Below are 12,865 nucleotides of genomic sequence, written 5' to 3' on the forward strand. Positions count from 1 at the left end.
CCGTCATGATATCCATCATCACCAGCTTGACATCTTGATCTCCATTGTAGCATCGTTGTCGTCTCGCCAACTATTGCTTCCACAACTATCGCTACCGCTTAGTGATAAAGTAAAGCAATTACATGGTGATTGCATTTCATACAATAAAGCGACAACCATAAGGATCCTGCCAGTTGCCGATAACTTATACAAAACATGATCATCTCATACAACAATTTATATCTCATCACGTCTTGACCATATCACATCACAACATCCCCTGCGAAAACAAGTTAGACGTCCTCTACTTTGTTGTTGCAAGTTTTACGTGGCTGCTACGGGCTTCTAGCAAGAACCGTTCTTATCTACGCATCAAAACCACAACGATTTTTTGTTAAGTGTGATGTTTTAACCTTCAACAGGGACCGGCCATAGTCAAACTCGATTCAACTAAAGTTGGAGAAACAGACACCCGCCAGCCACCTGTGTGCGAAGCACGTCGGTAGAACCAGTCTCATGAATGTGGTCATGGAATGTTGGTCCGGGCCGCTTCATCCAACAATACCGCCGAATCAAAGTAAGACGTTGGTGGTAAGCAGTATGACTATTATCACCCACAACTCTTTGTGTTCTACTCATGCATCTATCATCTACGCATAGACCCGGCTCTGATGCCACTGTTGGGGAACGTAGTAATTCAAAAAAAATTCCTACGATCACGCAAGATCTATCTAGGAGATGCATAGAAACGAGAGGGGAGTGTGTGTCCACGTACCCTCGTAGACCGAAAGCGGAAGCGTTTAGTAACGCAGTTGATGTAGTCAAACGTCTTCACGATCCAACCGATCCAAGTACCGAACGTACGACACCTTTGTGTTCAACACACGTTCAGCACGATGACGTCCCTCGAGCTCTTGATCCAGTTGAGTATGAGGGAGAGTTCCGTCGGCACGACAGCGTGGCGACGGTGATGATGAAGTTACCGGCGCAGGGCTTCACCTAAGCACTACGACGATATGACCAAGGTGTTGAACTGTGGAGGGGGCACCACACACGGCTAAGAGATTGTATGTTGTGCTATTGGGGTGCCCCTTGGCCACATATATAAAGGAGGGAGTGAGAGAGGAGGCCAGCCAGGAGGGGCATGCTAGGGGGGAGTCCTACTTGGACTCCTAGTCCAAGTAGGATCCCTCCTTTTCCTTTCTTCCACCGGAGGGAAAGGAAGGAGGGAGCCGCGCCCCCGCCCCTTGTCCAATTCGGTTTGGGCAGGGGGGAGGCACGCGCCACCTCGTGGACCTTCTTACCTCTCTCCACTAAAACCCACTAAGGCCCATTAACTTCCCCGAGGGGTTTCGGTAACCTCCTCGTACTCTGGAAAAATGCTCGAATGTCTCGGAACCATTCTGATGTCCAAATGCAACCTTCCAATATATGAATCTTTACCTCTCGACCATTTAGAGACTCCTCGTCATGTCTGTGATCTCATCCGGGACTCCGAACAAACTTCGGTCATCAAATCACATAACTCTTAATACAAATCGCCATCGAACGTTAAGCGTGCAGACCCTACGGGTTCGAGAACTTTGTAGACATGACCGAGACACATCTCCAGTTAATAACCAATAGCGGAACCTGATGCTCATATTGGCTCCTACATATTCTATGAAGATCTTTGTTGGTCAAACCGCATAACAGCATACGTTATTCCCTTTTGTCATCGGTATGTTACTTGCCCGAGATTCGATCGTCGATATCATCATACCTAGTTCAATCTCGTTACCGGCAACTCTCTTTACTCGTTCCGTAATGCATCATCCCGTAACTAACTCAATAGTCACATTGCTTGCAAGGCTCATAGTGATGTGCATTACCGAGAGGGCCCAGAGATACCTCTCCGATACACGGAGTGACAAATCCTAATCTTGATCTATGCCAACTCAATAAACACCACCGGAGACACCTGTAGAGCATCTTTATAATCACCCAGTTACGTTGTGACATTTGATAGCACACAAGGTGTTCCTCCGGTATTTGGGAGTTGCATAATCTCATAGTCAGAGGAACATGTATTACTCATGAAGAAAGCAATAGCAATAAAACTAAATGATCATTATGCTAAGCTAATGGATGGGTCTTGTCCATCACATCATTCTCCTAATGATGTGGTCCCATTCATCAAATGACAACACATGTCTATGGTTAGGAAACTTAACCATCTTTGATTAACGAGCTAGTCTAGTAGAGGCTTACTGGGGACACGTTATTTTGTCTATGTGTCCACACATGTATCAAGTTTCCAGTTAATAAAATTCTAGTATGAATAATAAACATTTATCATGATATAAGGGAATATAAAATAACAACTTTATTATTGCCTCTAGGGCATATTTCCTTCACTTTCTCTTGTGTAAGATATCCTCTTTCTCTTGGACACATACTATCTCAACTCAAGCTCATATGAGCTTGGATGAACAATAAAAAAATAAAAATAATTCAAAAGAATCTGAATTGTTTTTGTGAAAAACATTGATGAATATTTTGAGTGCTTGCAAAGTTCTATCATGAAATACCATTCGTGGAAGTCGTGGGAAAAAACAAAATCAGTGCTCCAAAATGTTATTTTTAAAAGTATTTCGGAGTGTTGATTTTGTTTTTTTGCCACAACTTCTACGAATATCATTCCATGATGAAGCTTATCAAGCACTCAAAAAATGCATATGAGCTCGAGCAGAAAAGGGATATTTCGTTTTCTAGCTCTTTTGTATATATAAGACCATGATGCTCCTATGTCCCTCTTCCCAGGCCTTGGACTTTGTGTAACTTATATTTTTGCTTCTGTCCTTTATGTAGGGTTTGAAACAAGGGAGAAGCTTAGTATGGGGAAAATAAGCTGACTTGTGAATTTTTAAACACTAATCTCAAGTGTGACCACGTGACATATGTGGTAAGCAATCTAGACTATTTATAAAAAAAGCCAGGTGTGATGTTATTTTGCAATTTCCTCGACCTGGAAGATGAGAGAAGCTTTAAAGATGAAATTGCACAAACCACCTACTTTTGGTGCTAATTTTGCACAGAACACCTACTTTATAGGTTTGTTGCACAAAACACCATATATTGGGGTAATTCGTTGCAGATAGATCTGATCCACCATTTGGATGTGTCGACATGATTTGTGACAAGTGGGTCCAGTTTGCAAGTGCACCGGTGGCAAAAAACGGCAACATCAGCGAGTAGATAGACCGAGTAAGAAATAGACAAAGTAAAAAAACAGTGAACAAGTCGGCCGAAAGCCCATGTCCATACGCACACAGAACCATCTCACCTCTGTTTCTCCTCCGACTCGAGCGAGCCATGACCTCACACAGAAGAGAATGTCGCGGCGGCCGTCCCTTGCTGGCGAAGTGTCCGTCGGTGATGGAGCCCAACCAGCCTTGACAAGAATGAATGTCGTATAGTAGTACGTAATGGCCATATTGCAACTTGGGAAGTATTAGGATGCTAAAACCTCATGATAGTAATATTTTGGGAGGCTCAATATTTTGGTGTGTGAAACTTGATGATGTTTGTAATGGGCATGTGGCAACTAGTTGGATGCTAAAGCCTGATGGCAACAACATCTGCCATGTTTTGGTGCTATGCTGATCTTATTTTATGAATAATGTGGCTATTTATGAATCTTTTTAGTTTATATAGCAAGCTTATGTTTACTCACATGAAAGTTTGTGGTGTGGTACTAGCTAGATGTAACAAGTAATGAATCTGGAAAAGCTTCAGCTTATTTGGTTCACATTATAATGAGATATTGGCAGTTTACAATGGCTCATATATTTTTTCTGCTCAAAATTCAAAATTTTCAAATAAATGATAAACAATTTCAGTAAATCACACATGTATCCAATACTAATATGGGAAAACCGCAGCTCATCTGGACCAACAGTTTGTAAGATATTTGTAATGTTAGTTGGCCCGTTCAAAAAAATTTCTTTCAAAATTAAACTTTTTCAAAAAAATGGGGAAATAATCCACTAAATCATACATGCGCTCACTAATCTTCTGGGAAAAATTCGGCTCAATCGGAGCAAAGGATTGTGAAATTGACATATCTAGTTGGCTGCTGATGTGGCCGGTTTTTTATGCCACCGATGCACTTACATACTGGACCCACTTGTCATGAATCATGTCTAACACACCTAAATGATGATTTAGACGTATCTGCAACGAATTACCATAATATGTGGTGTTTCTTTTGTGCAACACTAATACCAATAGTAGATGGCTTGTGCAATTTCCTCAGATTTAAACGGTCAGCGCCAGGATCCATGATCTACGTGTGGCATCACCGACAATCCATCCGAGCAGGGACGCGTCGTGCTAGAACCTGACACACCGGAACAGAATCCGACGAAGCAACCTGGCAGGTTACTCTGTCCATCACAGGCATCGTTTAGTTACTCTACGCATTAATTGCCGAGACTAAACAAACTACCCGACGGCATGCGAAGCTGCTGCCGAAGAAAGGCGCAACCATCATCGCAGCAACTACGGTGAAGTCAAATGAAGTGGAAGCTCTGCGCTTAACCCAAGGAGCCGCGCGCATTCTCACGAACGGATCGATTTGTCTGCACCGAAAACCACATCTTGAAATTCATCATCATATCATCACACTTTCCAAACGATGAATCCCAAGAAAGAAAAAAGTTACCGTTGTAGTACAGACAAAATGACAGCAAGCAGATTGAACTTCCGAGACGCCCTCTGCATTAACTGTGAACGGTATCTGGTTTGGCCGCGCCGCGCTGCTTGTCAGGTCAACTGGCAACCGGGCAAACAGAGCCCACGCCCCCTTATAAATTAGCCCGTGGCGGGACACGTCTGATCACCCAGTCCATTCTGAATTTAGCTAGTATAGTGCTTGTGCTTATACTACCAGGGATCGATACACCTTGGTTGACAGGAAAATTATTAGTCAGAGATGAGGAGCTCCGCGGCTGTAGTCCGGGCGGCACTGCTCGTCCTTGGCGCGCTGCTACTCCCTGCCCACCATGTGATGGCCGACTACTCGGCCGTGGCACCGACGCCGCCGCCGCCTAAGCCGGCCAGTGCCATTTCCAAGCCCCCGTTGCCAGCCAATGACACCAACATGTCGCCGTCCCCGTCGCCGCCTGTCCAGCCGGTGCCACCTTTCGTGGTCGTGCAGGGCGTGATCTACTGCAAGTCATGCAAATCCAGGGGCTACAACCGCGGCATGGACGCCTCACCGATCCAAGGTTCGCACTGCCCGTAGATCTCTCTCGCCTACTCCGTCGCCTCGGCATGGAGTACCTAATTAACCTGCTCAGTCTTAAACTCATGCGTGCATGCATCCATTCGATCCATAAACGCAGGTGCAACGGTGAATCTGGTGTGCTACGGGAAGAAGGTGGTGAACGTGACGGCGACGGTGTCGGACGAGCACGGCTACTTCCTGGTGATGTTCTACGACCTGGCCAACTTCAACGCGCGCAACTGCAAGCTGTACCTGGGCACGTCGCCGACGCCGCTCTGCGACAAGCCCGTCTACCCGCCGAACAAGTGGATCGGGCTCTCGCTCGTCAAAGAGACCGTCACCTCGCCGCCGGCGGGGCTGCAGGGCGTCTACTGCCCCACCAGCGTCCTCTTCTACGGCCCCTCCGCCGGACAGCATTGCCCATTTTATTGACCGCGCCGCCTCGATCCAGCTGGTACTGAGTAATAATCAACTAGTCATATGCAGTTGATGGATGATTCATGATTGACAGTGTTGTGCTTGCAGTGGTGCATATTTGTGCATTTATGTGTTCGTGTTCCTAGCAGCTAGCCAATTTACGTTAAGTTCTTCTAGTTCGTGGGGTTGGTGCAGTTCCAGTGTAGTGCTAGTATCTTGAGCTTTCAGTGGCCTCTGTTCCCCTCACATAACTATGATTCTTCTGCCAACGTGCATTATTTTAAGCTGTTTGACATCTACGGCTGTCGGTTACCACTACACCGTAGATCCATGAGCTTAGATCGAGCTCCAAATCACACTAGAAGTGGGAATCTTGGAAGTCAAAGGTAATAGCCACCCTGCGAAGTGGTATTTTATACTGCGAAATGGAGTACTATGATTCTTCTATAACGTGCATGTATACTCAGATCTTCTATAACGTGCCTGTCTCTCGGAAGCGCTACCACGGAAATCCCTATATGACGCTCGTTCCGCCAGTTTGTCTACCAAACGCACAAGCCAGCAAACCTAACGATACGATTTCGGCCAGATAAATTGCTCAGATTCTGATTTTTACCGATTTTGTGAGCCTTCTAGAAGGTTCCTTTTTGTTTTAGTTTACTTTCAAAACAATATTCGCAGTTTCCAAATTTAAAAGATGTTCACAAATTTTAAAAAAAATGTTACAAACTTTTGAAATATTCATCATTTAAACAATGTTTACAAAATGCAGAGGAATGTTTATTTTTTCATAAATGTTCACAAAATTTTCAAAAAAAGTTCACTTTGAAAAATAATTAAAATTGTAAAAATAATATAAACTAAGAAAAAACAGAGAGAACTGTACGCACAAAGCTGATCGCTAAAGTGGATCGGGCCTGCCGTTACTCATGTGCGGTTGCTAGACAATTTGCCGCATCAAGTGTGACATAGGAGCTCCCCGCCCACCCACGGTCAAGACTGGCTGGAGAAAGAATATTCTTCAATGAGTAAAATGCACTGGCAGTCACTGAACTTGCGAAGAGCGCTCACTTTGGTCACTGTACTTAGAAATACGGCCAATACGGTCACCCAATACGACAAGACGTGTTTGTACGGTCACTGTTCCTCGTATGCCACCCGTCGCCGCTCGGTTTGACCACGTGTGACCAATCCTAGACGCCAGCTGGCATTAAGCAGGCGGTAGAGTGGTGTTTTTGCAGAATCCCCCCTGGTTCGATGTGCTTTAGCCGAAAGCGTCTTGCCTGTTCGGCTTCGATCATAACGTGGGGAGGAGGAGGAGAGCAGAGGAGGCGATCGTCGGCGGTAGCGCACCATCTCCGGTCATCGAGATCGCGGAAGGGCCGGAGTTGCCGCGGAGGTGCGCCGCATCGCGTCGCTGCCGGAGGGGCGCCGCATCCTCCTCAGGATGGCCCCTGTTCGTCAACCAGATGGAGCTCCTCCACCGTACTATGGTAAGCCCCACTTACATCCGCCATGATTGGTGCTTGCAGACTCTGATTGCGCAATTTAGGGTTTCGCAATGTGCACATGGAGATGTAGGAGGCCAATTTTGCCTGCAAGATTTCACAAGATTTAAGCTGGGTTTTTGCCTGGCAAATTGGGGGTTTTCGGTGTATGGTTTTTGCCTGACAAATTGGGGGCTAAGTGTTTGCTTGAAGGTCATTATGATGCAATTGTAGGCCTTTTAGATGTTTGAACATACGGTTAGGGTTTTAGGTTAGGAAAGGTGGTTCCTTGTAATATATGTTGACAGAATTGTGCTCTGTTTTCATCTTTGTAGGACCACGCAGCAGGAAATTTTCAGTTCAATTTAACCATGGGTGGATATTTCCTTGGCAAAGGTAGCAACCGTTCTTATGCCAATGGGCATGTGTTGTGCTATGATGATCTGGATACAGTGACATGGTCCCCAATCATGGTTGAGCACCTAGTTGAGGAGATTGGTTGGGAGATGGCAGGAAGGCTCAAGGTTTACTATTGCATTCCAATCCTAACCTTGCAGAAGAATAGCTTGAGAGAAATAAGAGGAGATGGAGATGCAAACCAGATGATAACATTTGTTGATCTTGGCCACCACTCATTCAGTCTCTACTTAGACCATGAAGACAGTCTGAATTCAAACAATGATGATGATGATGTGGTCAATTTCCCAAGAGTGCAGCTACCTCCAGTGTTTAGTCCTTCTAAGACAAGAGTTGATCAGGCAGAAAGTATTGAGGCTGTAAATGCAGAGACAGATGTTCATGTACCTGAAGGTGAAGCAATCCCAATACAAGTTGTGTATCCAGAGAGCTCAGATGTTAATGTGGGCAATTATGTGTTTGCAAGGAGGAATTGTTCTTTTGGTGAGCAGGATGAAAATGTTATGGCTCCAGATGTAGTGCTGGAGGAAAAACGACAAGGAAGTGATGAAGCTGGATCATCAAGATTGTGCAAAAGGAAAACCAGACAGAAATGCAGTTCTGATTACCTGGAAGATGCTGATACTGACTCAGATGACTCTGACTTTGATCCTGGAGCCATAGTGGACAGTGACTATGACATAAGTGATGGTGATGATGATTTGTTTGCTGATAATGTAGACATGGATGAGCCCGTGGAGACAGAGAAGAAGAAAGAAGAGAAAGGGAAGCAAAATGTTCAAAAGGGAAAAGAAGTTGTGAAAGGAAATGAGAAAGATGCAGATAAAGCAGCAGCATATGATCATGAAGATGAGTTCTATGAATCAGAGGGTGATGACTTGTGGGCACCAGATTCTGATGATGAAGAGGTATTCATGAAGTTCAAGGCATTTAGACCAGAGGATCTTCATTGTCCCAAGCTTCATGTTGGTCAAGTTTTCCAAACTGTTGAGCTCTTGAGGAAAGCCATCAAGGAGTACTGCTGCAAAAACAGGGTAGATGTGAAGTTGCCAGTCAATGATAAGAAAAGAGTGAAGGCAACATGTGATGAGGACTGTACTTGGTATCTTTGGGCTTCATATGATAGCAGGACCAAGTGCTTCATGGTCAAGAAATATGTGGATGAGCACACTTGTACCAAGAAGTGGAAGATCAAGGCTTTCACAGCACCATTTCTAGCACAGAAGTGAGAGCTTTAGAGCTGACCAAGACATAAATTTGAGAAACTTTTCTAGAGTTGTTCAAAAGGAGTGGCATATGACCCCAAGCAGGACCAAGTTACAAAGAGCTAGGTGGCTAGTAATGAAAAAAAATTATGGTGATGAAGAAGGCCAATACAAGATGCTCTGGGACTATGGTAATGAGTTGAGAAGAAGTAACCCTGGGACCTCATTCTTTGTTGCACTAGATAGTCAAGCAAGGTTTAATAAAGCCTATATGTGTCTAGATGCTCGCAAAAGAGGGTTCTTGCAAGGATGTAGGCCTATGATATTCCTTGATGGCTGTCATATCAAGACAAGGTACAGAGGACAGCTACTCACTGTTGTTGGGATAGACCCAAATGATTGTATTTTTCCAATTGCAGTAGTTGTAGTTGAAGTGGAAGACAAGCCTAGTTGGTGCTGGTTCCTTGAAAGACTAAAGAATGATCTTGCTATCTTTAATACTGCTCCATGGACCATTATGTCAGACAAACAAAAGGTAAATAACATCAATTGTAGTATAAGTAGTACTCCATATTTAGTAGTCCATGCTTATGTTTATCTTTTGTTATTGTAGGGCCTTATCAATGTTGTGGATGAGTTATTTCCAGAGTCAGAACACAGGTTTTGTGTCAGACACATGTGGCAGAACTTTCAGCAACAATTCAAAGGGGATGTTCTTAAGAATCAACTTTGGAAGATAGCAAGAAGTACCACCTCTGTCAAGTATGAGCAGTACATGGTTGAGATGAAGGACATCAGCTTGGATGCTTACAAGTGGTTGCATGAGTTGGAACCATACACATGGGTTAGAGCATTTCAAAGTGATCTTCCCAAGTGTGATATATTGCTCAACAATAACTGTGAAGTTTTTAACAAGTGAGAAGCCAATTAAATTGCTATGTGCATGTTCTTACTTCAATGTTTGACACTTAACTCAGTTTTGTCTTATACTTGTAGGTACATACTAGATGCTAGAGAGCTACCTATACTTTCTATTCTAGAAAGGATCAAAGGCCAACTGATGCAGAGGCACTACAACAAGCAGCTTGAGGCAGAGAAGATGAAAGGAAATATTTGTCCAAAGATCAAGAAAAAGGTGGAAAAGCTAACTGAGTGGGCAAACCTGTGCTATGTGGAGGGAGCTGGAGATGGGGTGTTCTAGGTAGGTGACAAGAGTGTGAACTTCCTTGTGGACTGGCACACCAATGAGTGTAGCCGTAAGAGGTGGCAAAAGAGTGGCACACCTTGTGTACATGCCATAGCATGTGCTAGACATGAAAGAGTTGACCCTCTTTCATTGGTGAACCAATGCTATTCTGTGAACATGTTCAAAATGGCATACAAGAACATAATCTATCCATGTAGAGACATGACAGAATGGGAGAAGATGAATGGGCCACCAGTTCTGCCACCATTGTACACCAAGCAAGTAGGCAGGTCATGCAAAAGCATAAGAAAAGCACCAGGTGAAGTAATTTGTAGTAATGGTGGCAAGAAAATGTCTAGGCATGGTGTCATCATGCACTACAACTACTGTGGAGAGCCAGATCACAACATTAAAGGATGCAAGTACCTGAAGGCGGGAGTACCTCCTCCAAATATGCAAGCACCATCAGCAGCACAAGTAAATCATGAAGCAACATCACCAGATAAGCAACATGTGCAAGATGAAGACCCTGTCATTACTCAGGTATGTTTTTGCAGAAGATGTTTCAGTTTTGTCATATAGCACCACAAGAAAATCATGGATCACTTAAATGTTGCTTCATTTTGAGCAGGAACACAACCCTGCGGAAAATCCTATCATAGAAGATCTCATGGTTGATCAAATGATAGGAATGGTAAGTTTTGTCATACATGATCTCATATACTTTGCCAAGCCTACTATTATTGTGTGATCATTTGTACAAATGTTATGTCATGTAGAGGCCAATGCCAAGAGTGATTGCACAAGGACTTGTTCCAGAGTCAACATTCCTTTCTGCTGCTCAGTTGTTGGTCAATCAAAACCAAGGGAGCACAAGCACCATTCAGCAAGGAGAGATGGCCAAGAAGTTACTTGCATTAAAAAAGTGGAGAGACAAAGAGTTAGAAGACAAGAAAAATGCTATACTTGCAGCAAGGAGAGAAGAACAGGAAAAGAAGGCTGAAGAAGCTGCCAGGAAGAGACATCTGCAAGAGGAGAAGAAAACAGCAGATGCGGAGAGGAAGAGACAGGCAGCTGCTCTGAACAGAGAGAAGAGGAAAGAAGAAGCAGCAATAAAAAAGCAGGCTCAAATAGAGACAAGGCAGATTCTTTTGGAGGTTAAGAAAACTATAGCTGCTGAGAACAAAGCAAAGAACGAGGCTGAGAAGAAGGCTCAAAAAGAACAAGAAGCTGCCAAGAAGCTAGCAGAGAAAGAGGCTGCTGCAGCAAAAAAAAGAGCAGATAAGAAAGCAGAGAAGGAGGCTGCTGCAACACAAAGAAAGGAAGAAATGAGGCTGATATCTATTGCAATGGGTAAAAGCCAGGATGATTCACAACACCAAGAAGATGGTCAGCCAAGGAAGGCCAACAGAACATCCATGTTTGATATCTTCAGGTGATGAGACAGTGGACAGCCAACACATCCATGTAGTATGCAAGCATCTTATTTTGCCCAATCCATGTAGTATACAATCGGTGGTAATGTAGGAAAATGTTGTAATTGATCCATAATGATGTAGACACATGAGTATGGATCAATTGTTGCTCATTTTGTAACCAGTTCTACAAGATACTTCTTTGCCCTACTTATGACTATGCTTAATGCCCTGGTTATAACAACAGTTACTCTTATAACATTGCCCAACATATGACAATGGTCACATTTGTCCTCTTCAACTTGCAACAGTTGTATAGTTTTTTTGCATGCAAAATTAACAGGAATGCACACACACAAGACAAATATGACAATGGTCAAAGAGTACTCATGGTCAAATGTGCCCAAATTGACAGCATCATCAACTAGCTTTGCAATGCACACACACAAGGCAAACATAACATAAAAATTATATCTTCATAAGACAGCAGAATGATCCATTAACTTCATTTGCAGTACAACATTGTCACTTGCATTACATATTGCAAAAGAATCAGATACAATGCAAAGGATTGACACTTGACACTAACAGCACCACCACATAGTACCAGTTCATCTCCTAACAAACTAGGCATCATTCCTAACATACCAACAGTGAAATAGCTACTGCAAACACTGCATCAACTACATATTGCATCACTCTTGCATCCACTCCATCACTTCTTCAGCACAGAAATAGCTACTAGCACTGCAACTACAATGAGTGCTGCCAACAGTGCCTTCATCATCACCAATACTTCATTGCCTAACCCTATGAGTGATTGTGCTTGCTGATTGCTCATTTGACCTGCAACTCTTCCATGATGTCCATCTTCATAGCATGGAAGATCAACTGCACCTACACCTGCACCTCCACATGCATATCTTCGATTCCTTGCTCGAATCGGCTCTTCCATCTTATCCTCTGCAGCTCCTAATGCATCTACGGCTTCATTGCCAACGAGAAACTGATTATCCATCAAATATGCAACGTATTCCAACTCCCAATGCTAGAAATGGTCCTGAAGATCAAATGAAAAGAACAAACGCCAGAAATCACCATTACAAGTTCCCAAAATTCGACCAAAATGAAGAACTAGGGATTCACTCCACTTACACCAATAGGACACCTGTAGAAGACCCAGCCCTCGTGCTTCTCCGTGTTCGACAGATAGAACTTCACACGAGTGCGGCAAGAAGGCCACCTGATGAGCGGCACCACCACCGAACGGCCGCCAACTGATGACCTGACCGAGCTTGTCGACATGGCGGAGCGAAGCATCGGGCGGTGGCAAGCGGCAGGGAGAGGCCGCCGGCAAGCAGCACGGAAGAGGGTGGCGGCCACAGCAGGGAGAGGGCGTCGGCATCGGCGGCAGAGTGGGGAATTTGGGAGAGGGTGGCGGTGTCGCCAGCAGAGTGGGGATTTAGGTATTCCGCTACAGAGTGGGGTAT

At 44.2% G+C, this 12,865-nt stretch overlaps 1 protein-coding gene across 1 annotated transcript; it reads left to right on the forward strand.

Annotated features, from left to right (window-relative positions):
* The first annotated feature begins 4,872 nt into the window (after positions 1 to 4,872).
* LOC119268961 (pistil-specific extensin-like protein) lies at positions 4,873 to 5,934 on the forward strand. Its single transcript, XM_037550682.1, has 2 exons — positions 4,873 to 5,249; positions 5,367 to 5,934. The coding sequence occupies exons 1-2, from the start codon at positions 4,955 to 4,957 to the stop codon at positions 5,678 to 5,680; spliced, it is 609 nt and encodes a 202-aa protein (XP_037406579.1). The 5' UTR covers positions 4,873 to 4,954; the 3' UTR covers positions 5,681 to 5,934.
* Positions 5,935 to 12,865: the final 6,931 nt, after the last annotated feature.

This window comes from Triticum dicoccoides, chromosome 3A (genome assembly GCF_002162155.2).
Source record: "Triticum dicoccoides isolate Atlit2015 ecotype Zavitan chromosome 3A, WEW_v2.0, whole genome shotgun sequence".
NCBI lineage: Eukaryota > Viridiplantae > Streptophyta > Magnoliopsida > Poales > Poaceae > Triticum > Triticum dicoccoides.